The sequence below is a fragment of the Oncorhynchus gorbuscha genome, linkage group LG23 (genome assembly GCF_021184085.1).
Source record: "Oncorhynchus gorbuscha isolate QuinsamMale2020 ecotype Even-year linkage group LG23, OgorEven_v1.0, whole genome shotgun sequence".
Classification (NCBI taxonomy): Eukaryota; Metazoa; Chordata; class Actinopteri; order Salmoniformes; family Salmonidae; genus Oncorhynchus; species Oncorhynchus gorbuscha.
Genome location: NC_060195.1, coordinates 21968532 through 21994522, shown reverse-complemented (window position 1 = coordinate 21994522; position 25991 = coordinate 21968532). Strand labels below are relative to the sequence as shown.

Sequence of the window (25991 nt, the reverse complement as noted above, 5' to 3'; positions counted from 1 at the left end):
GCCAACATCCTCTCTGAATTTAAAAGTAATCCTCGAAGTAATGATCTAGTCTTTCAAAAGCATCTAATCTGATAACAATGTTTTTGCTCCACGTTCCATTACGTTCCAGTCCTGCAGTACAGTTGATAACAATAGCTATGAACGCTAAAACAACCTGAAGCATCTATCATAGGGATCCTCTCGGGATATTGTGTCCTACTGAAGGCGCAGAAAATTCCTGACCGGAAGTCACTGTGTTTTGTTTGAAGCAGCTGATTGGCTAGGGCTGGGCGACGCATGCTCAGCATGACAGGCATTCAGGGGGAGCTAGCTAGCTGTCTTTGCTACAGGCTTTGCTACAGTAGCTCGGAGACCAGATACTGTAGCAGCCAGCAATGTCTTTCATAAGCTCACAATTATGAATTATGATTATATACGACTGTCGTGAATTCGTCATAAAATATTTTGAAAGGAAATCTATGACGTACTGTACTGGAGTTAGTATGTGTCTCGCTCGTGAAGTAGTCTTTGTCTACGTATTTGCCAGCTAGCATATAGCTAGTTAGTTTTGTCTAGTCTCTTTAAATGCCATTAACTACCACTTTAATTTAAGTATACACAGGAGTGTCACCGTTGGCTTTGTTAGCTACATTGCTTTTTACATTTGTGCTAATTTGCATACAACCGATAAAAGGATGGACCACGCACAACGAGATAAGTTGTCAGAGCTCGTGGAAGAGTTGACCACATCTGGGGAACCACAACTAAATCCAAATAAACTGAAGGAAGTGAAAAAGATATGCAAGTAGGACGTTCTTTCCTATAGCTAATTTACTTATTCTGCTTCAGCTTTACATAAAAATGAGTACAATTTTAATTCTGTCAAACACAACTGCTCCTCTTAACAGAGTTTCCAACGACTACATTGAACACTTCTACCACCTGACCATGACGCAGCTGGCCCAGGAGCATGCCGAGATCCGCCTGTCAGCCTTCCAGATGGTCAGTGAACTCTTCACCCGCTCACACCACTTCAGGGTCCTGCTGGTGGATAACTTCCAGGAGTTTCTGGACCTGACAGTGGAGACGGACTCAGATGAGCCTCTTCCACCACCCAAAGAGGTGGCCCGAAAGCTGAAGACCATTGCCATCAAAACTGTGCAAGAATGGCAGGCCACTTATGGAGAAGCCTATAAGAAACTGGCCTTGGGCTACCACTTTCTCAAGCAGGTTAAAAAGGTAAGAAGGATGATTACCTGTATTATATCATTTTAAAGGTCACAGTAAAACAAGTAAATTAAGTGCTGTTTGGCAATAATCTTGTTTGTTTGTGTTCCTTTCAGGTGGACTTTCATGATGTTCAGGCCAGAACACTAGCTGAGAGGAAACGAGAGGAGGAGAGACAGAAAAGACTGGAGAGGATTTATAAAGACAAAGTTGAAAAGGCCACCAAGGAAATGGAAGGTGCACACCGTACATATTATTACTATTGTTTTTATTATCATTATAATAATTATATTGTATCACTTCCTTTATACACCAGGTTCAGGGTTTTCATGCATTGAGTGTAGTTAATGTATAACTTTTCTATGTGTTGTTGTTGCTTCTTCTCAGATGCCTCAGAAGAGATTGAAGAGTGTCTTACAGAGATAAACAACTGCATAAAGTTGCTTCTGCCTGCAGAGTTTGACCTCAGTGACCTAGATACCTCAACTCCAGCCAATAATTCAACCGTTTCTGTCTCTTCTGTGCCTAATGAGAAGGCTAGTACCTCCAGTGACCTAGAAGAACAGCCCTGTTGTAGTAAAGACCTGGAGCTCCAGAGGGAACCCAAGAATCCAGAGACAAGTACAGCAACGAAAACCAATGAGGAGAAGGAGGAAGAGGATCCTAGTGATGAAGACAGCAATATAGAGGATGTTCTGGTAGAAGATGCATTCATACGCAACACAGGACTCATATCTCACAAATACAGCCTGGACCTGAACCTCTCCACAGGTGAGTAGTCACTCACACCGGACAGTTACATCTATAGGAACCCACGTAACCTTTAACCTCTCCACAGGTGATTAGTCACTCACACAGGACAGTTACATCTATAGGAACCCACGTAACCTTTAACCTCTTCACAGGTGAGTAGTCACTCACACAGGACAGTTACATCTATAGGAACCCACGTAACCTTTAACCTCTACACGTGATTAGTCACTCACACAGGACAGTTAGACCTATAGGAACCCACATAACCTTTAACCTCTCCACAGGTGAGTAGTCACTCACACAGGACAGTTACATCTATAGGAACCCACGTAACCTTTAACCTCTCCACAGGTGAGTAGTCACTCACACAGGACAGTTAGACCTATAGGAACCCACGTAACCTTTAACCTCTCCACAGGTGAGTAGTCACTCACACAGGACAGTTAGACCTATAGGAACCCACGTAACCTTTAACATAATTCTCGAAAGAGTTATTATAATCAACACTTCCAAAAGACCACGCTGAATAAGAAGTGCTGTTTTTTTAAATGTGCCAGACAGGGAAGGAAGGTAACCTTTCAGTAGTTTTCCTCAATCCCCACAGATTTAAAGCTAAAGGAGACAGAGGAAAATGAAGCAGTGGTGAACACCATGAAGGACCTGCACAAACTGCTCAGCACGAAACACCTGCCTGTCGTCCAGTACTGGGTTCAGGTAGGGCTTCAAATTCAACTGATTTTCAAAAACAGTTGCCTGTGCCCATCATTCAAATCAAATTGTATTTGTCATATGCTTAGTAAACAACAGGTGTAGACTAACAGTGAAATGCTTACTTAAGAATCCGGATTCGATCCCAGGCAGTTTCTCAGCCGGCCGCGACTAGGAGACCCATGAGGTGGCGCACATTTGGCCCAGCGTCATCCAGGTTAGGGGAGGGTTTGGCTACCCCGGGATATCCTTGTCCTATCGCGGTCTAGCGGCTCCTTGTTGCGGGCCGGGCACATGCACGCTGACACAGTCGCCAGGTGTACGGTGTTTCCTCCGACACATTGGTGCGGCTGGCTTCCGGGTTAAGTGAGCAGTGTGTCAAGAAACATTGCGGATTGGCAGGGTCGTGTTTCGGAAGATGCATGGTTTTCGACCTTCGTCTCTCCTGAGTCCGTACGGGAGTTGCAGCGATGGGACAAGACTATCACGAAATTGGGTAAAAAAGGGGCGAAAAAAATAATCATAGTCAAACGAGGAATAAATACCCAGTGAATAACAATACAGAGTAAAACTAACATGGCTATATACAGGGAGTACCAGGTAGTAGCATGGCTATATACAAGGAGTGCCAGGTAGTAACATGGCTATATACAGGGAGTACCAGGTAGTAGCATGGCTATATACAAGGAGTGCCAGGTAGTAACATGGCTATATACAGGGAGTACCAGGTAGTAGCATGGCTATATACAAGGAGTGCCAGGTAGTAACATGGCTATATACAGGGAGTACCAGGTAGTAACGTGGCTATATACAGGAAGTACCAGGTAGTAACATGGCTATATACAGGGAGTACCAGGTAGTAACGTGGCTATATACAGGGAGTACCAGGTAGTAACGTGGCTATATACAGGGAGTACCAGGTAGTAACATGGCTATATACAGGGAGTACCAGGTAGTAACATGGCTATATACAGGGAGTACCAGGTACTAACGTGGCTATATACAGGAAGTACCAGGTAGTAACATGGCTATATACAGGAAGTACCAGGTAGTAACATGGCTATATACAGGGAGTACCAGGTAGTAACATGGCTATATACAGGGAGTGCCAGGTAGTAACATGGCTATATACAGGGAGTGCCAGGTAGTAACATGGCTATATACAAGGAGTGCCAGGTAGTAACGTGGCTATATACAGGAAGTACCAGGTAGTAACATGGCTATATACAGGGAGTACCAGGTAGTAACATGGCTATATACAGGGAGTGCCAGGTAGTAACATGGCTATATACAGGGAGTGCCAGGTAGTAACATGGCTATATACAGGGAGTGCCAGGTAGTAACATGGCTATATACAAGGAGTGCCAGGTAGTAACGTGGCTATATACAAGGAGTGCCAGGTAGTAACGTGGCTATATACAGGGAGTACCAGGTAGTAACGTGGCTATATACAGGAAGTACCAGGTAGTAACGTGGCTATATACAGGGAGTACCAGGTAGTAACGTGGCTATATACAGGGAGTACCAGGTAGTAACGTGGCTATATACAGGGAGTACCAGGTAGTAACATGGCTATATACAGGGAGTACCAGGTAGTAACATGGCTATATACAAGAAGTACCAGGTAGTAACATGGCTATATACAAGAAGTACCAGGTAGTAACATGGCTATATACAAGGAGTACCAGGTAGTAACATGGCTATATACAGGGAGTATCAGGTAGTAACATGGCTATATACAGGGTGTACTAGGTAGTAACATGGCTATATACAAGGAGTACCAGGTAGTAACATGGCTATATACAAGGAGTACCAGGTAGTAACATGGCTATATACAAGGAGTACCAGGTAGTAACATGGCTATATACAGGGAGTACCAGGTAGTAACATGGCTATATACAGGGAGTACCAGGTAGTAACATGGCTATATACAGGTAGTAACATGGCTATATACAGGGAGTACCAGGTAGTAACATGGCTATATACAGGGAGTACCAGGTAGTAACATGGCTATATACAGGGAGTACCAGGGAGTAACATGGCTATATACAGGGAGTACCAGGTAGTAACATGGCTATATACGGGGAGTACCAGGTAGTAACATGGCTATATACAAGGAGTGCCAGGTAGTAACGTGGCTATATACAGGGAGTACCAGGTAGTAACGTGGCTATATACAGGGAGTACCAGGTAGTAACGTGGCTATATACAGGGAGTACCAGGTAGTAACGTGGCTATATACAGGGAGTACCAGGTAGTAACATGGCTATATACAGGGAGTACCAGGTAGTAACATGGCTATATACAAGAAGTACCAGGTAGTAACATGGCTATATACAGGGAGTACCAGGTAGTAACATGGCTATATACAGGGAGTACCAGGTAGTAACATGGCTATATACAGGGAGTACCAGGTAATAACATGGCTATATACAGGGAGTACCAGGTAATAACATGGCTATTTAGGACCTGTGTACATGTTGCAGGACAGGCTCCAGGTCTGCTTGATAGTAATGTTGATACTATTTAGGACCTGTATACATGGTCCAGGACAGGCAAAAAGTTGATTACTATCTCCCAAGGTTTTCACCAAAGCGGGTGTGCCAGAACCGCTCCTCCGACGTGCCATAGACTTGAAGTCGTCGCTGGAGAGAGCTCTGCAGAAACATGAAGACTTGCACATTGACTACAAGGCCAGGCATCGCAGAGTGGTGAGTACAATGAAAACATTATTTAGCAAGAAGGGCAGGTGTCGAGAAATATAATAATTTGCAAGAAATCCAGATCATATTTTTCTTTGCATGCATTCCTCCTTTTTATTGTCCAGTTGTTCATGTGACTTCTCAGCCTGGTTGCAAGTATATATTTTTACCAGCAGAGGGCACTATTTCACAACGTATTACCCACGGAGAGGAAGAGGTTTACCACTTGCCATACTTTTATTTTATTTAACTAAGCAAGTCAGTAAAGAACAAATTCCTATATTCAATGACAGCCTAGGAACAGTGAGTTAACTGGCTTGTTCAGGGGCAGAATGACAAAAAAATTACCCTGTCAGCTCGGGGATTCGATCTTGCAACGCTCTAACCACTAGACTACCTGCCGCCCCATATGAGTAGGGAAAGGGGGATACCTAGTCAGTTGTACAACTGAATGCCTTCAACTGAAATGTGTCTTCTGCATTTAACCCAACCCCTCTGAATCAGAGAGGTGGCTTAATCGCCACCCACGTCTCGGCTCCCGGGGAACAGTGGGTTAACGGCCTGGCTCGAGGGTTTGACAACTATCAGTACGGTATTGAGGATCATTTAACAAACGTCAGTGTGCAGATATCTGTGTGTGGTCTGTATTATCCATAGGTAAAATCCTTTTTTAAATACAAGTAAATAGATTTCACTAATGCAGTATGCATCAATTGCTGTGTTTTTAATACAGACATATTTATCCTCTTCACTTTTACATATTTATGTTCAGATCTTCTCTGAAAACTGTGAAATCCCACATGTTATTGTTATTGATTTTCTCATTGGAAAAAGTGAGCGGCATCATTGACATGTTGTCCATGGCCTCAATACCATTAATACCTGAAGGCAAAAGTCCCTCAAATCTAATTCCATGTTCAGCACTTCTGTAATGTCTTTTATTTTAAATTGTTTCAGGGCCTGGAAATGGAAGAACCACAGTAGTTGTATTTAAAAAATGAATAGCTGGACATTTGTGCGAGGTATGATAGCGGTGTTGAAATGAAACGCATCAGGCTGAGATTAGCACAGCGAGAAAGAATGGAGAGGCAGGGCTTCAGGTATTAATAGACAGAACCATTTCTCCCCCTCTGTGGAATACTACGCATACCTAGCAGTTATGAGACTCATCATTATGACACCTGATGTCCCTTTTTAACTGGGCAGGGAGAGCAAGAGAGCGTTGCGTTTGAGGGAACGCGGGGAAGTGACAGTGACAGAGCGCCATACTGCTACCTGTAAAGGTTTATCACTGTCAGACAACATTTCCAATGCCGTGTGATAAAGCAACAACTTAAAGTCCTTTATCATAATTAGTTTTTCCTTTTTACCCTTAAAAGCATTTCATTACTGTATTCGCTTTATCGGGGCTCTGACAAGGATGTGATTGCTTTTTCGACTCAATAAACCCGTGCTGATTGGGAGTAAAATTGAGAAATCCAAAAAGGTAAAGATGGTAGTTTAGCTGCTTCTCACTCCACTGACATAAAAACATAGACGTGAAGTCAAGGAACAAAGTAATTACCAAAACAACTCAACCCTTAATAGCCTTGTAGTTAGTATATTTGTATGCCTTCGGCCTGCAGGACTACACTACATTGTACCTCCTCACAGTTGCATAACATTCACAGAAACATTTGAGATCCAATCATGGATTTGGATCATTTATGTTACGTTTTAATTCTATGTTGCATTAATTCTCTATCAGGCTTCAGTGAGTACAACAGAAAGCAAAGTATGCTTGCTTTAAACGGATCCATGAAAACTGTTTTAATTCAAATGTACTCTTGACATCAATTTGATATTTGATTGAGCAATCCATACTCCATGTAGGACCCACTTCTCCGTCCTAGTCCTATTGTAAATGAAAGGGCCAAACCTTAACCCACATCCAGACTGAGTGCCTGCTGTACTGCAGTATACATCTTCCTCCAGCAGTATCCCTCTTTCTCTAGCAGTCAGTACCCATCCTCTCTCTCTCTCTGTCTGCTGGCAGTGGCACCCATTTGATAAATGGAAGAGGTGGATGTGTCTGACACCAGCACTCTGCAGCTGGCTGGATCTCATTTAAGCACCTTTAATTATTGGTCACTGAGGTTTATGGTAAAGAAGGGAGTATTTGTAAAGCAGGCACCTTTTCAACCCCCTCCCCACACATTGAACATGCAGCATGGGATGAATATTGCGTTGTTTACCCAGATAAGGCATCTTATCAGGACCAGGAGGAAGAGCAGTAATTGATGTCTCTCTGTTTTTCACATTGGGAAACTGGAGATAAACAGAGAGAGTCTTTCCCCCTGCCTGTTCTGTGCTTCATCCTCACCTGATCAGGCCGTGTGTACAATATCTACAGACTGACTGGTATTAATGTTAGCACCACTCCACACTCTGTCTGGGAGCTAACGTAGAGGCTTGGCAGGCCTAGTCTGTCTTCACCCTCTGGACTCCTGATCCACACTGACCACTGATCTGTACAGGGTTCAGTCAAGCACATGATCACTCATTTGAGATCAGTAAGCAGGATAACTGTTGTTATATCCCCGAATGTCATTATCTTTATGATGTTCAGAGACTGGGCCTATTTAATGTGAACCACTTTCAGCATGCATTTATCTAGACATAGTTCAAATATATTCATCAGATGGGCTAAGTAATAGTCTCATCATCCTATGATTGCGCCCGTGTCACGTCGCTGGTTGGCCCACTCTGCCTGTTCCAGACTTCAGGATAAAGACATTGGGGAAGCTGACAGTGTCGTTTGGAGGATGTAGACATATATAACTTCATCTGTCAGGTGACCTGGCGATCCCCTCCAGGATGAGGTCCCAGGGGAGGCCCCTAAGGGGCCCTCATTAGTGTATCCCCCAGATACCCAGTCCGGTAGTAGGTCTGGAATATGGACCATTACTATTGGCTGGTACCTATCTCCACCTCCCCAAAGCATCCCTCAGTCCCCCTTCTGTTTGTCTTCATGTCAGATCCTCTCCCTCCCATTGAATCTTATTTACCCAATAGGCCTTTTCTCACTTCATTACTTTATGACAGAAACTCTTTTTATCAAATGCTGCTACAAAGTACCACACAGTATTTGGACATGGCTCTTGACCACAGAACCAATCGAATAGTAGCTAGGCTATATATGCATGGTGGAAATACTCATTAACATCAATCACTATGTGACTGGAAATGCTTTCCAAGACCAAAGCACATTTTGCGTTAGGCTACATTTTCTTATGTAAAGAAAGTAAATGCATTTAAATGATTCTTGCATTAAAGCCTTTACAATCTTCACAGAACACATTCTCCCTCCACAGTAATGCATAATGTAATATACTCCTGTATGCTGAGGAGATGGTGTCTGTCTGTCTGTGGACTTGTGTGTTTCTGAGACTGAATGCTGTCTTACAGCCACAAGGGACAGCCTGGCAGTGAGGGGCATTACATTGTCTGCAGAGACAATGGAGGACAACTTAAAAGAGTTTTTCACCTCCAGCATTCTTGAGTGTGTCCTCCGACCGACCGACTCGCAGCGCTTAATTCCATTCCCCTGGCCGGGCATTCCCCTGGCCCAGACGCCTTGCTCCAGCAGCCCATACACCTGAGTTATTGGTTTGCTGTAATAATTACCTTCCAGTGAGAGTGGATATTAGCATATAAATAGCAGATGAACGAAGGACCATCACAGCTGAGTACATAACATTTTTGGTTTATAAGATTGAATGGGTTTTTAAATGCATAGCCATCAAACTTGCCAAAAGACAAATGAAGTTGAGTTGAGTTGTCTGACGTTGCCTCCTAAGATATTTTTTTAAAGGATAACAGACTTAAGGAGTACACTGGAGCGGGATCTTCCCAGGGCACAAAGTCATTGAGATTGCTTACACAATTAATTAGACCATAGAATATATATTGGAGGGCACAGGGAGCACTTTAGCCCCCTGAAGGGTGTTTTTCCCAGTAAGTGGTGGATATATAACCAGAACCTCACCTACACCTTTCACTGGGGGAAGGGACAGAGGTTTGGACATGGCCAATCCATAGTTCACCCTGGATGTTTCAAAGCCAAGTAGTACTGGGAAGGAATGACACTGCAAATAGCACTGGGAAGGATGGCACGCCAAGTAGCACTGGGAAGGAATGATACGCCAATTAGAACTGGGAAGGAATGATACGCTAAGTCGCACTGGGAAGGAATGATACGCTAAGTCGCACTGGCAAGGAATGGCACCCCAAGTAGCACTGGGAAGTAATGGCACGCCAAGTAGCACTGGGAAGGAATGGCACGCCAAGTAGCACTGGGAAGGAATGGCACCCCAAGTAGCACTGGGAGGGAATGATACGCTAAGTCGCACTGGGAAGGAATGGCACGCCAAGTAGAACTGGGAAGGAATGATACGCCAAGTAGCACTGGGAAGGAATGGCACGCCAAGTAGCACTGGGAAGGAATGATACGCTAAGTCGCACTGGGAAGGAATGGCACCCCAAGTAGCACTGGGAAGGAATGGCACGCCAAGTAGCACTGGGAAGGAATGGCACGCCAAGTAGAACTGGGAAGGAATGGCACGCCAAGTAGAACTGGGAAGGAATGGATCCTATTCTTATTTATTGCGCCTGCTTCTGTCTCTAAAATGTATCATGGACACCTTTGCAGAATTTTAATTAGTCTAATTAGGGAAATGTGTATAATTAGATGTATTTTTAATGAAAAAAGAACACACATTTTCCTGATTGAATGACATACAATTATTGTCTCTGAAATACAAAGGAATAAATAGTAACAAATAACACCGCAGATGTAGCCTAAAGCTGCTGTATTTGCTATGTAGACCATTCATGGGGAAGATATCCGTATAGTTAACTTAAAATTCAAATAAATATCCTGGAACTGTCCTGGAGTATTTTGTAAGAGAGAGAAAATTTGATTTTCTTTATACGTTGTACAGGATAGGAAAAATGTCTGTTTTTAAATGCTACGGTGGGGATAAGGGATAGAGCCCATGTTTTAGATAGGCTTGTGTCAGCAAAATGTTTCTCCTCCCCATGCACACCCCTTTATAAGAGTTACAACGCTGTCATCTCAAGATTGCAGTCCTGATTTTATCACTGCAGAATTAAAACTAAAAGAATGTCTGTCGACCAGGAATTTCTAGTGGGCTGGTAATATTATTCCATGGGGTTTTAATCTATCAACGGAGAAATAACTGCTTTGGATTAAAGAAGACAACTGGTATAAACAAAATAGCAATCTCCTTTTCCACAATTGCTAGCTACTGGGAATGAAAGACTGTACCTGGGCCTGGAGTAATGTAGAACGTTTGTGTTGCGTTGTGGATTGCACTTTGTCTCTTTTTCCCTGAGTTTGAGGGTGGAATCCGCTAAATTAGAATAGAGTTGTTGAAGCGACCATTTCTATGGTAAACATTAAGTTTGGGGATTTGGCTATCTCGTACCTTACCATTGTGGTAACACTTGACACTGTGTCATGACACATTATAACACGGTCATAACCATGTCATAACAGCTGAGATAACTTGTCATAACCTGTAATATGGTATTACCACGGTCATGACCCATATATTTACACCTTTTGTGACATATATTGCATATTATGGCTAGTTATGACACCTACATAAGTGTCAAACCCACATTTATTCAAATGAGTTTTTTTCCTGTCAAGAAGTTTCCTTTTGTTTGAAAGTGTGTTTCTTAAATCCTTTGTTGTCATATTTTAAATAACTTGTAGATAATACACTTCATGACACTGTCATGTTTTTTTTTACACACACTCTGGTTTTTACACTCTTCCGTAGGTGTCATAACCAGCCATAAAATAACGCAATATATGTCAACAGGTTTCAATATGTGTCATGAACATATTATGAGAAGTTGTTAGCTGTTATGGCATATTATGACATGGTTATGACCGTGTTATAACGAGTGTCAAGTGTTACCACAATGGTAAGGTACTAGATAGCCAAATCCCCCAACCTACTGTTTACCATAGAAATGATCGCTTTAACAACTCTCTTCTAACTTAGCAGATTCTGCCCCCCAAACAGGGAAAGGGAGAGAGTGCAATCCACAACGCAACACAAACTAAAGTGTTACCAAAACCATTATTATATTAGAAACCATTATTATATTCTATGAAATAGAGAAAAATATCCTTCATTTCTTCAAGTATCATACTGCTCTTTTGCTTTCTTTCTTTCTCTCTCTCTCGAATATCAATAATTATGAGTTAATTACTATTTAATCTGATATTGTTGTAATATTGTGGGACAATTAAATTGGTCTTCGTGTCTCATAAGTGCAGGTGCCTGTTTTATTAAGTGCAGGGCGAAGGATGAGCCACTTATTCACCACCATCTAGTTGGCCTCTCTGAGCAGCATGTACATTACTGTGGCTCCTCTCTGAGCAGCATGTACATTACTGTGGCTCCTCTCTGAGCAGCATGTACATTACTTTGGCTCCTCTCTGAGCAGCATGTACATTACTGTGGCTCCTCTCTGAGCAACATGTACATTACTGTGGCTCCTCTCTGAGCAGCATGTACATTACTGTGGCTCCTCTCTGAGCAACATGTACATTACTTTGGCTCCTCTCTGAGCAGCAGGTACATTACTTTGGCTCCTCTCTGAGCAGCATGTACATTACTGTGGCTCCTCTCTGAGCAGCATGTACATTACTGTGGCTCCTCTCTGAGCAGCAGGTACATTACTGTGGCTCCTCTCTGAGCAACATGTACATTACTGTGGCTCCTCTCTGAGCAACATGTACATTACTGTGGCTCCTCTCTGAGCAGCAGGTACATTACTGTGGCTCCTCTCTGAGCAGCATGTACATTACTGTGGCTCCTCTCTGAGCAGCAGGTACATTACTGTGGCTCCTCTCTGAGCAGCAGGTACATTACTGTGGCTGCTCTCTGAGCAGCAGGTACATTACAGTGGCTCCTCTGAGCAGCAGGTACATTACTGTGGCTGCTCTCTGAGCAGCAGGTACATTACCGTGGCTGCTCTCTGAGCAGCAGGTACATTACCGTGGCTGCTCTCTGAGCAGCAGGTACATTACCGTGGCTGCTCTCTGAGCAGCAGGTACATTACTGTGGCTGCTCTCTGAGCAGCAGGTACATTACTGTGGCTCCTCTCTGAGCAGCAGGTACATTACTGTGGCTCCTCTCTGAGCAACATGTACATTACTTTGGCTCCTCTCTGAGCAGCATGTACATTACTTTGGCTCCTCTCTGAGCAGCATGTACATTACTTTGGCTCCTCTCTGAGCAGCATTTACATTACTGTGGCTCCTCTCTGAGCAGCATGTACATTACTGTGGCTCCTCTCTGAGCAGCAGGTACATTACTGTGGCTGCTCTCTGAGCAGCAGGTACATTACTGTGGCTCCTCTCTGAGCAACATGTACATTACTGTGCCACTGTGGCTCGTCTCCCTGTTGAAAGCGATAACAGGGAGTAATTTAGACCTCATCCAAAGACAGTTTAGACCCTAATCTGCCATATTCAACACCGCTCACATGCGGTAATGAAAAATAAAATGAGGGGCAATAAGAGAAATAAAAAGCAAGCTTTGATCTACCTGTACTACTTGACATAAAGGTAATCATGAAAGCAATTAAGCTGAATAAATGGAAAGACGTGCATGAAACAGTGGCTCATACGTGGCGTGCCCTAGACAAACCAAGGACATGAGAATTATGGGTAATATTTTATGAAAATGACCCCTATATTTAAATGGCATTCTGTTATGCGTTGTAGCGCAGGGAATGGTTAACTACCTTTTTGAGTAAATTAAAAGGCATAAATTCTGTTTAGCGGCGATGCTGGCTTCGCTTCATCCCCCAGGCAGAGCAGAACAGACCAGCCTCCCTTAGAGAGGGGAGGAGGAGGAGAGAAAAAAGCCTTGGGTTGCTTTTCACTTTTCATAAATTCCCCTGCTCGGATTCTATACCCCAAAAATAATTTGCGGCCAAGGCAGCTCATTGTTATTCCGCCATGATTGATGGTGGTCATTTACTCTCCTGGGGAGTTAAGTGCCCCTGTCATTCCTGAAGAGCGTAATTGGGAGGTTCCACAGGTCAGCGCCGGTGACAGTTTTCTCTTTTGATTAGTGTTAGAGTGATAGCAAAACGTACAGGCTGGGTGATAGATGAGCATGTGCAGGTAGAGGCTCCAGGCAGAGGAGAGGAGGAGACCATCACCTCCCCTCCTGTCTTGAACCATGCACACCACCTTCTTTGTTCTCAGCAGCATCTTCTAACAGACAGGCAGGTAGACAGGGGCCATGGACACGGTGGCCAGCATCAGTTTAGTTTTATCCAACTCATGCTCTGTTGTCTGAGAAGTGGGACGTAATAAATAGTCAAGTGCACAGCCTGAGTAATCAGACTTGGAGGGTTTATTTGGTAGTGATTATGGCTGGAAGCCTAATACCTAGGCCGGTGGTTACCACCTAGTCCTCTCTGCTCTTGTTGAGTAGATCTCCCGAAAGCGATTGTGTTGAGGAAATACAGCTGGCTGGCTCAGAGGTGAGAGCCCTCCATATCGCTTGGTGACCCGGACTCTCTCTGACTAGCCTGTCTCGGGTTCCTTATCAGCTCCGCACACAGACACCTCTCCCACACCTGTGAATCAGGGCCACAGTACACTTATCTCTCCATCTGTTGGACAGCCTATTGCTTCCAACAGTTTTATTTCCTCTTATTTCAGGAATAAAGGATAGGCTAAGATTTGGGTATTAGGTGAGTGGATTGGCCAGAACAGAGAGGTGCTTATGTGTAAACTGGGGAAGGGGGGGTAGTTGAGCAAATGTATCTAAAGGTTAACAACAGCCTTTAGATACCTTTTACAACTAATACATGTTGTCTTTTCAGATCATTTGTAAACTTTTAAGTTGTCTGTTTGAAAAACACTACCTTAGTCAATCATATTGTATCAATTACAGTTACTGGTGAAAAATAACTAAATTGCCTCCTTGAGAAACTCTTATGTAAATCTCCCTCTCTGTCTCCCTTAACCTCAATGACAAAATTAACTAAACAAGTGCTGTTATACGCACTGACAATTAGATGGCACAGTGGTCAAATAAACCACTTCGTCAAAAGGAAGCAGAAAAAAATTGGATGTGGTCAAGTGGAAATTCCATTAAGGCTTTGAATTAAAATGTGAAGACGTCCCACGTTACTGCCGAGTTAGCCGTTCGGGGCGCTGTAAATCTTGTGAACACCCTGAGGGCCCGTGGGGGATACCATTTGAGTGATAATCAGCAACCGGGGAACTGCTGATGAGGTCCTAATTCCTCTGTAACCTGTCTGCAAACAAACACAGAGACAGCAGGGAGGAGAGGGGGTAGGGGACTTGAGGAAGACTGGGAGAGAAGAGTGTCTCGGTTTATTTCTAGTGATGTAGGGGCATGGAGAATACGGACGGTGCTGTTTGATTATTGTGGTCCTAGGAAGAGGCCTAGTTTTATGTTTCGGCAAGTAAGGATAGTCCTCATGTATTGTTAGTTTATAATAACATGTCTAACTAGCTACATTGCTAATGCATTACCATTTAGTAGTTTATTTTATTTTTAACCTTTATTTAACGAGGCAAGTCAGTTAAGAACAAATTCTTATTTACAATGACGGCCTACACCGGCCAAACCTGGGCGATGCTGGGCCAATTGTATGCCGCCCTATGGGACTCCCAATCACGGCCGGTTGTGATACAGCCTGGATTCGAACCAAGGTGTCTGTAGTGACGCACTAGATGCATTGCCTTAGACCTCTGCGCCACTCGTGAGCCCAAATGGTGAAGTGGTCCTTTCCATAGTCAGTCAACCATGTTAAGCTGACCCTGTACTTACAAAGATACCCTCTTCCCATCCACTAGATGAAAGCGCCGGAGGGCAGCGATGACGACGATGATGACTTCGAGGAGGTTCCGGAGAAGGAGGGTTTTGAACCCCACATTCCAGACCATCTACGGGAGGAGTACGGTGAGTTTGCTCAGCTGCAGAGGACCAGGGGCAGGTGCATACACAACAGGGTCACAGCCATACAAACAGCATCTGAGAAGAGCATAATGAAGAGTAATCCCAGTAAGCTCTCGCCCTCGCCTCAGGATATCACCACACACACATCACATACTATTGATTGGATTGGTTCAGATAAACATGAGGAAGGTGCCAAAGAATGCCTCTAAAAGCTGGTTTGTTTGTAGAGTGATTGTTTAAAGCCCAACGTGTGCAGCGTTGGTAAAGGTCATAGGTTAGGCCTCAGGCACGTTCCAGACTGGTTTTAACTTCAGATGTTCAAAAGTACTTCAGCATTGGACTCAATTATCCAAACTGCTCACCAATGGTAAGTAACATAATTGCTCATTTACCTGTGCTAAATCCCCTTATATGATTTATGACCAATGTTTTATAAAAGGTCTTCCATCAATGACAGCAAACCAGTTTGTTCCAGTTCTATAGCCAGAAGTTCATTTTCCCAGTCTATGTAATTGCTAATGGCCTCAATATTGATACATGGTTGCAAGGTTGTAACAAAACGTGCCATGCACAGAGATCAGAGGTTGTCTGTAATGCAAGTGGATTATAACAGCCTTGTGTCCAACTGACACCGTCATAATAGTTGACAAAGTTGACAAAATCTCTAATAGTTGACAAATCTGCAATTACCGTACTACATCCATTTTTTAACTTTCAAATTAGCGATATACACCAATTGATTCTTGAAGAATATAACTTAAAAATGCCTCATGCTTAGTTCAATTGTCATACTCCATCAGAACCCAAAATATAAACTTGTTGTCTTTTTTTGTAAGCAATGCAAACACTGTATAGCCTCAAAACATGTTTAAAACTGTCATTTTGTTCTATAGGATGGTCAGTCCTCGCATCCGAAGCTCTGTCTATGAATTTGAGTGGTTACGTTTTTCCAGCTCCATCCCTCAGCTGTTTACCAAAACAGAGGCGGGGCTGACCGCTTTGTTGTTGATTGAACTGAAGATTTCTCCTTTTATACCTGCTGGCTAAAGAAGTTCAAATTAAATCCTTTCTGGACATGTGATCAAAGACATCTTGTTTCAATATACAATGTGTGCTCAGATTCAGCCTTAAGGGAGCCAAGTGGTTGGAGCGTTGGGCCAGTAACCGAATGTTGCTAGATCGAATCCCCGAGCTGACAAGGTAAAAAATCTGTCATTCTGCCCTGAACAAGGCAGTTAACCCACTGTTCCTAGGTTGCCATTGTAAATAAGAAACTGATAATAACTGACTTGCCTAGTTAAATAAAAATAAATTAATGTTTTAGGTTCACATTACATTTTCCACCTAATTCCTTGTCATCACATTTTCAAACGAAACTGACCATGTCACTTAAATTAGATGTGTTATCTGATTATCCCTAAAACCGTCCTCCTTGTGTGTTGTCCAGTGACTTGATTGGTTTATTTAATGTTCTTAAAGTGAATAGGAACCAGCCTACAAAGTCTGTAGCATGGCCGGGCAGGCTACTTTGATGAGTGATCTATGAAGTGATCTGTGGAAGCCATGGAAAATTAACAATGCAATGCTGTTAATGAGCTCCTATTAGCCCAGTGCTGTAATTTACAACATCCATCTAGCCTCAGTCTCTCTGTAGGGGGGTTAGACCACAGGGAGTGGGAAGGGAGAGAGAATGCTCCCTAGTCTCAGTAGGGGGGTAGACCACAGGGAGTGGGAAGGGAGAGAGAATGCTCCCTAGTCTCTGTAGGGGGGTTAGACCACAGGGAGTGGGAAGGGAGAGAGAATGCTCCCTAGTCTCTGTAGGGGGGTAGACCACAGGGAGTGGGAAGGGAGAGAGCATGCTCCCTAGTCTCTGTAGGGGGGTAGACCACAGGGAGTGGGAAGGGAGAGAGAATGCTCCCTAGTCTCTGTAGGGGGTAGACCACAGGGAGTGGGGAGGGAGAGAGCATGCTCCCTAGTCTCTGTAGGGGGGTTAGACCACAGGGAGTGGGGAGGGAGAGAGCATGCTCCCTAGTCTCTGTAGGGGGGGTAGACCACAGGGAGTGGGGAGGGAGAGAGAATGCTCCCTAGTCTCTGTAGGGGGGTAGACCACAGGGAGTGGGGAGGGAGAGAGAATGCTCCCTAGTCTCTGTAGGGGGGTAGACCACAGGGAGTGGGGAGGGAGAGAGAATGCTCCCTAGTCTCTGTAGGGGGTTAGACCACAGGGAGTGGGGAGGGAGTGAAAATCCTCCCTAGTCTCTGTAGGGGGTTAGACCACAGGGAGTGGGGAGGGAGTGAAAATCCTCCCTAGTCTCTGTAGGGGGGTAGACCACAGGGAGTGGGGAGAGAGCATGCTCCCTAGTCTCTGTAGGGGGGTTAGACCACAGGGAGTGGGAAGGAGAGAGAATGCTCCCTAGTCTCTGTAGGGGGTTAGACCTGTAGGGGGTTAGACCACAGGAAGTGGGAAGGGAGAGAGCATGCTCCCTAGTCTCAGTAGGGGGGTTAGACCACAGGGAGTGGGAAGGGAGAGAGCATGCTCCCTAGTCTCTGTAGGGGGGTAGACCACAGGGAGTGGGGAGGGAGAGAGCATGCTCCCTAGTCTCAGTAGGGGGGTAGACCACAGGGAGTGGGGAGGGAGAGAGCATGCTCCCTAGTCTCAGTAGGGGGGTTAGACCACAGGGAGTGGGGAGGGAGAGAGCATGCTTCCTACCACAGCCAGGCTGAGGTGATCTCTCTCACACACATACACACTCACAAGATTCTTTGTGACTTACATAAGGGATATTTCCTCATTAAATTGGAAGCAGTCCTCCTGTGGGTAAATAATTATGATTTGGTCCCAGAATGAATCTGGCAAAGTAGTGTTTTTAGTGGTACTAAATGTGATGTATTTAGTACCCGTGTTTTGACTGGATCTCTATTGATTTTGGCTTGAGGACTTTAACGGCACGTTGTAGATGTTTCTCCTGGCTGCTTTAGATGTTTTCTCAGATACCTCAGGGATTTGGTACACATGAAGCCAATCCAATGGAACAAATCAAAATACAAGATTCAGTTTTAGGACAAAAATAATCATATCTGTAGCCTTGGTGCAATCAACAATAAAAAATACAAATAAATAAAAGGTAGCCTCCTTTTTTAGAAAAAAAAGAACATATTTGTGAATATGCACTGTTTTTTTATTTTAACTTATCAGACCAATCTATTAAATGCGTCAACCCGTTTCTCAGAAAACAACTCTTATTTTCCTCTAGAAACCAAGCTTTGATCCAAAGAGAGAGGGATGAGCTTGGCCTTTCCCTTTCTTTCTCTCTCCATTCTCTCCACTGCTCTTTTATCTATCCCTTTATCCCAGCAGTCCTGTCAGGACGTTATCTCTTTCTCAAATTTACATTTTAATTACAAGGCCTGCTGAACTCAGGAAAATCAATATACCCACCATTGGCAGCCCAGCGCCGTGTCTCCCTGCTGCTAGACCTCTCTATGTACTATTATTGATTTATCTCTTTAACACCTGCAACTTTATTGCTTCAGACAAATAGCTACCATTTTGGTCAATTTGAACAGAAAAATAAAGGATTTGGTAGTATTTCACAATTCCTCAGATGGGGTCTTTGCACAGAACGATGCCATAAGTCAGAGCGATGGAGGACTCTTGGATTAACCCAGGGATAGGCCTACGTCATGCAGTGAATGGGCTCTGATGAGGAAGAAGACTTGTGCCTCTGACCAACATTACATTCTCTTTTATTGTCCTTTTCCCCCTTTTTCTTGTTGGCGGGAATTGTTTATGTGTATTATTTTCACAAATACATTTGTGTCATTAATAATGTTTATTCATTTCCAAAGGATTTTCTAATGTATCTGGTCTGTTACTAGGAGAGGAGATGAAGATGAGGTTAGATGCTTACATGCGTAGCTGTAAGGTAACTCCCACTTTGTCCTCTGCGAGGTAACAACTGCTCTTTAAACATGTTTTATTTATTTGTTTTAATAAGTTTAAGTTGTCCTGGTATGGGGTTGGGGCAGGTGCGGCTTAGAGCAGAGCTGTGATCTCTCTTCTAGCTTTAAGCTCAGTCTGACCCTCATAGAGCCCCTCTACAGCCCCTCTCTGCCCACCCAGGAGGTAACGCACAGCGGTAGAGCATCTCCTCCACCTCTCCCTGCCCTGGCCTTCACTTCATAACTGGGTTAACATTACCTACAGCAGGGTGGGCAACATCTCCAGGCTTCAGGGCCAGATGGAGATTTAGACATTCAGCGGAGGGCCAGTGTGTTTAAGAGGAGAGTCGTATGTTTTCCAAGAGGCTAGGAAAATAAATAGCTGTCCCACAACAATCTATCTGAGCTGAGCAGTGAGCACACAGCACTAAAGCAGTAGAATGTGCTTGATAAATCCGTACATATAAAAAGTATTTGGAAGTTCTTGATGTAATATGTAACGTATGGACACACTACTCTGCTGGTCATTCCAGGTTTAGAGCCGTCCCCCTCTACCTCTGTGGCCTGTAAGAAGCCGGTGCAGCCTCCAGTGAAGTGTCCTGCAAAAGGAGCCTCTCACACCCTCTCCAGACCCAGGAAGAGAGCCACTGACGAGGAGCAGGACCCCACCTGTGCAGCCGCCACACTCCGCCTCTTCAAGCAGCGCCTCCTACCCCAGCCACCTAGCACCAGGTGACCCCTCCCTGCTTCACTTCATAGCTCTGGATGTTTATTCCACATGAATTGGGATTTGGGATGGCTACTTTGGAAATATGTCTGTCTCGACCAAAGAGAAGAACCACAGCCTCAACGACTTGTGACTACTGTTTTCCATCTCTCTAGCTCTGCAGCAGAAGGTCATGTGGACCCCACATACCAGACTAGTGAGGACAGGGACAAAGCTCCAGTCATCCCCTTCGGTTTGGACCTCTACTACTGGGGAGAGGAGCAACCCACTGCAGGCAAAATCATCAAGTACATACAGACTCCCAACTTCCTCCATGACTAGCATGTTTTATTGAGTATACATTGAAATGGAACTACTGCACAGAGCTGAACTTTTCACTAAGTTTTCATTGGTTTTGATATGGCCACTAGAGAGCACTATTGTATGTTCAGAGTCACTGTAAAGCTGTTATTAGAGATAAACAGTGTTATGAGTTCTGAAAAGAGACTCTCCCATAATACTTCTGACTAAATTCTCAGCTAATAGCTATACCATTGCTACAGATTGATATTAGTAAAGAGCATGGACAGTTCTTCACACCCCTCCCTCTATCCTGGTGTCCAGGAATAGCTCCCAGCACCAGTTCTGGGTTCCCAACGAGGTAGAGGAAGAGGTGGAGAATAAGGAGCTGGCTGCCCAGATGAAGTCCAGGTACATCACGTTCGCTGGCCGCTTCCAGCCCGTCAAGCACAGGTGCAAAACCCCCATGCCCAACGGAGGCCTCTGTGAACGCCAGGACCGAGTCAAGGTGAGCGTTTAAGTTTTTGGTGAAAGTATTACAACTGTCATTGTCATTTCTATTTTTGTATATATTCTACTGGTAATCGGTTTAGAGACCAGTAAGTGAGGCTTTGCAGTTAGGCAGAATTAGAGTGAAAGTGACATGTTGAGGATCGTTGTTGATGAGGCCAGGAATGTCTGATTCCCATAGTGTCCTTTCCATGGGCCGATCATCCCACGAGACGAGCTGGGAAAACCCACCAACCCTGAGGACGCTGTGCGGCTGGAGAAAGAGGAATGGAAACGTAGAGAGGACCAGCCTGGTGAGGGACATAAGAGGGCTCATATTAGACACTTCAATTCCAAAACACTACAACTGAAAAAAAACTTTGTATAATTATCGAGCTCACAGCAGACACAGTAATGGAAGTAATATTCTAAAGGAAATCTGATGGCGTTGATAGGTTCCCTTTCATAAAGGTCTTACCAATATATGCCCTGTGCAGTGGCAGCTCTCTCTGGTCTAGTCTGTGGTAAAGAAGGAGAGATAATGGAAACACTTCCTGCTTCTGACTCCTCCCCCAGAACTCTCCATCACTCCCAGTCCCAGGCTCCCTCAAAACTATCCATCACTCCCAGGCTCCCTCAAAACTGTCCATCACTCCCAGGCTCCCTCAAAACTGTCCATCAGTCCCAGCCTCCCTCAGAAATGTCCATCAGTCCCAGTCTCCCTCAGAACTATCCATCACTCCCAGCCTCCCTCAGAACTGTTTATCACTCCCATCCCATCACACAAAGGGCAGGAGCAAGACGGCACCAGAGTCAGGGAGCCAGGGGTTCTTCCACAGCACGGGGATGAGGGCCTTTTTAGTTCAGGAAAAGATGAACTGATGGAATCACAGTCATCAATACCCCTGATAATGGACTGCTGTTTCTGGCTCTGGGCTCTCTCTTTCTCTATCCTGGAGGCCGCACTAAAAGCCAATTAAGGGTCTGTTGGCTGCTGCCAGCGGGGCGTCGGATGTGCTTTCTCTGCCTGCAGTCACTTGTTAACAAACAGGTATCGGGGCCAGCTGACTCGGGCGGCCGCTGGCCACTGGCTTGTGAAATAGCATCTTTTGTAACTAACTACACTATTGATCCCCCACTCCATCAGCGCTGTAGACTCATCCAGACGCTGCCACACAGTGTGTCTCTGGCTCTATGGCCACAGTGGCTCAGCACAGCAGCATGCCGGCCCACCAGGCCACCCGCCAGGCCACCCACACCAGCCCTATAAGGACCTGCAGAGATCCATCAATCCTCTCTGCCTGCCTGGTCACTCCACTCACTCTCATAGGGCACTATTGATTTTTACTCTTAACGCCCTCACATAGTTTCTTAGTGTGACCCCACACACTCATAGGTTGTATTTTAGATTCTATATGAACTAACCGATGTCAGGGTCTCTGACTGTTGTCAGGCAGAAAGAGAGATAGACCATGACTTGTAGACATTGCAGCACTTTTATCTTTCGATGCCAATTCTATCCTAAATATTAACTCCATTGTCAAACCATTCTCCATACTCTCAAAATAGGTTTGGTCAGGCTGTGATAGATGATCAAGTTAACGCTGTTAAAATTGCATGTCTTCAATGTCTGAGAGAAACAGTTACGGTTCATGATCAGTCTTTGGCACATTAAGGTATAAGTAGGTTTTAATTAGAGTTCCCAATTATAGTCATGACAATTAGTTAATTTGCTATTTGGCTCACGATGGCTAAAACTGAATTTAGTAATAAAGTTAGACAGAATATTTTATTAATGATACTCCAGGCTTGTATTGAGGAGTTATTTCAACACAGTTATTATAGCAGCTATTTTCCACACTCCAAAACCCCTAGGTTGTTCCCCTGAAATTACATTTACATCAGAGAAATTGTTCAAAAATCAGTCTCAACAAGTGTATGTTTATTTTTGGATAACAGCAGAGTCAATAGGCACAGGCCAGGACTGGACTGCTCCCGAAGCTCCGTCTGTGTGGAGTGTCAGTCCAGGCTCCCGAGGCTCTGTCTGGGTGGAGTGTCAGTCCAGGCTTCCGAGGCTTTGTCTGTGTGGAGTGTCAGTCCAGGCTCCCAGCTGTCTGTGTGGAGTGTCAGTCCAGGCTCCCGAGGCTCTGTCTGGGTGGAGTGTCAGTCCAGGCTTCCGAGGCTTTGTCTGTGTGGAGTGTCAGTCCATGCTCCCAGCTGTCTGTGTGGAGTGTCAGTCCAGGCTTCCGAGGCTCTGTCTGTGTGTAGTGTCAGTCCAGGCTCCCAGCTGTCTGTGTGGAGTGTCAGTCCAGGCTTCCGAGGCTCTGTCTGTGTGGAGTGTCAGTCCAGGCTTCCGAGGCTCTGTCTGTGTGGAGTGTCAGTCCAAGCTCCCAGCTGCCTGTGTGGTGTGTGTATGGAGTGTCTGTGGTGGGTGGACGGACACAGCTGGAGTGGACGCGAGGCTGTTGACAGAGAAAAGGCCCCTGCTGCAGGGGCTTCAGACAGCTTAACTTAATAAGGGCTCTCTCTCTCTCCTTCTCTCATCCTGGGGATAGGAATGAAAGCACACAAAAGGCAGGACTTAACCACAGAGGGATCACAGGGCTCATGTAATAGGGGGCTTTCACCATCCCCACCCGACCCTGCCTGCCACCCCAGGGGAGACGAACACCCCCCATTCCAAATTAATTTGTAACTAAAATTGGTGCCCCTTTTTTACAGGCTCTCACATGTCGCTCTCAGGGGTGATTGAGGAGAGCCCTAACGCTGGACCCAAAATACCAAACATTTTTTCAATTATTTTCTCGTTTGTTGTCGTTATGAGGCTGAGTTGATGGTGCAGTTAACCTATTCCATCAAGGTCAGGCGTAGCTTTGGAGCGGGCCATCACAGCCATGATTAATCCTCCATACCATCAACATCCTCCTGTAGGACCTTGGAACACATACTGTTTGTCTGGGCCCTGGGCTGGCAGTATGTCTCTGACTCGGTCTTTTACAGCCTCATCAGGTCTTCAACACTGTTTTGTCTGTAAGAGTCATTTTAACTTTGTCCTTTATTTAAAACCATAATCCAGTGTTTGGTTGTCTTTTCAATTTGTCCTGTGTTTGAATGTTTGGACATGCTCGTCTTCTGGTCCATCCAAGTGTTGGGAGTAAATGGATGTTCATGTTTAGGTCATCCGTGTGTGATTGGATGTCTGCTGATACACACCATGTTTAGGTCGGAGTGTCTACCGTGTGTGATTGGGGAAAGGGGGATACCTAGTCAGTTGTACAACTGAATGTATTCAACTGAAATGTGTCTTCTGCATTTAATCCAACCCCTCTGAATCTGAGTGTCTACCATGTGTGATTGGATGTCTATAGACTACACGCCATATTTAGGTCTGGTAATCTAAGTTTATTTGATTGTTTAGACTGGCGGGACCCTGAGCTGATGAGGGACATAGAGCTTGCCACTGGGGAGGACCTGGGGTCCTCCAAAACCTTTGGGAAGGGCAAGAAAGGCAAGGGGAAGGGCAAGAAGAAGAAGTACCCCAACCTCAGTGATCTGAAGAAGGGTGTTAACACTTCACGCTCCAGACTAGAGAAGAAGGTTTTCAACCCGTAAGTACTGCAACAAGTGGCTGTCTCTTGTGTTTAACTTAAAGGAAGTATTACCCCAACACAATGGATACATGACCTTGCACTCATAAAGGAAGTATTACCCCAACACAATGTATACATGACCTTGCACTCACTAGACGTTGGGTGTTTAATAGATGTATTATTTAAATATATATACTGTAACCTTGTTGCACTTGGCTTAAACGTCCCATGTGTAACTATTTACTTGTCTATTTACTACTGTATAGTTTCAAATTCCCAATGTGTATTTGAGAGGATTAATGATTATTCAAACCTCACCTTAACACTTACTGTAGGATAACCGGTGTTCGTGATAGGATGTAACCATTTTTAAACACCAGGAATTCTAAACCTTTCCTACTTTATTTTTCAGGAGCTCCATGAGGCGAGTGACAGACGTCATGAATAAAATGGACAAATTGAAACACGCAAAGTTTGCAAACCAATTTAATTATGCACTGAATTAACAGGAAATTGAGGAGGCCAGTGGATTTATAATCCTCATGTACTGTACTGGTAGAAATTACTTCTAAATGGAGACTTCTAATACATTCACATCTCATATCCATGTAACAACATGTTGAATTGCGTCACATTTATGCTTTCTATTATGTAAAAAAAAAAAAAGTTTAGGAAATCATTTGTCAAGTAATGTTATTTATTGATTTATGTGTATCATAAGGGAAAATGTAGTGCCAATCTTTGTCACCAGTTAGCTATTTACACTTAATGTAGTCCCCCCCCTTGGGATTTTCAATGGCAGAACTATTTTTACAATTATCACAACCATTGAATGCTTAATGTATCAATACTATTATTTGGAAATGGTAACCTAACTGTTGTGACAGGCAGCTTTTAACAAGTGTTGCTCTTGTCTCCCATACAGTTCTGTGTCTGAGTTTGAAAGCACTGTAAGGGCTTATAGAAAACCCTATAGGTTGCCAATAACTGCCCTGCATCAGACCTCTCTGGACTGTTAGAGAAAGACAGCCTGCGAATCAATATGAATAATTTAATATTCACCTGACAAAAATATCTTCCCTTTTTTTTTGTATATGTTTTCTCTGTTGTGTAGTAGTAGTATGATGATAGTGAATGTGCTTGTGTTGGATTAGTAAATGTTGATTGCAAGGAGGGATATCTTCAGGCCCGGTTGTTGGCTGTTTTGGTTTGGGCAGGTCTGGTTGGAGGCATTAAAACTGTACTGTCTACTAGTCATTGGGAGCACATTAAACTAATTGTTTGCACATAAGCTGTCGTTCTTTAATACTGAAATGTATTTAATATTCCTGGGATAAAAGTTTACCTCATTCAGTCCACTGTGCCAGCTGCTCAAATATTATTTGATGAGCCCCAATTTGTGCCTTTGTTTCTATTTGGGCATGTCCGACAAATTTGCTTGCATTATTGTTTACATAACATCTGAAAATCTACTTTATAAAAATGTTTAAAAATAAGAATCACCTTCTAGCTCCCTACATCACTGGAAAGTTGCCCAGGGATTCAACATGCGTTTGGAATGTCATAT

The 25991-nt window shown here is 44.2% G+C and overlaps 1 protein-coding gene across 1 annotated transcript; it reads left to right on the top strand.

The window, feature by feature from the left end:
- The first annotated feature begins 290 nt into the window (after positions 1 to 290).
- On the top strand, positions 291 to 25710 carry uvssa (UV-stimulated scaffold protein A). Its single transcript, XM_046323765.1, has 13 exons — positions 291 to 784; positions 888 to 1218; positions 1323 to 1443; positions 1594 to 1977; positions 2564 to 2673; positions 5250 to 5378; positions 15298 to 15403; positions 19873 to 20071; positions 20222 to 20353; positions 20670 to 20853; positions 21037 to 21148; positions 24253 to 24442; positions 24837 to 25710. Exons 1-13 carry the CDS (start codon positions 675 to 677, stop codon positions 24928 to 24930), a joined length of 2202 nt encoding a protein of 733 aa, XP_046179721.1. The 5' UTR covers positions 291 to 674; the 3' UTR covers positions 24931 to 25710.
- Positions 25711 to 25991: the final 281 nt, after the last annotated feature.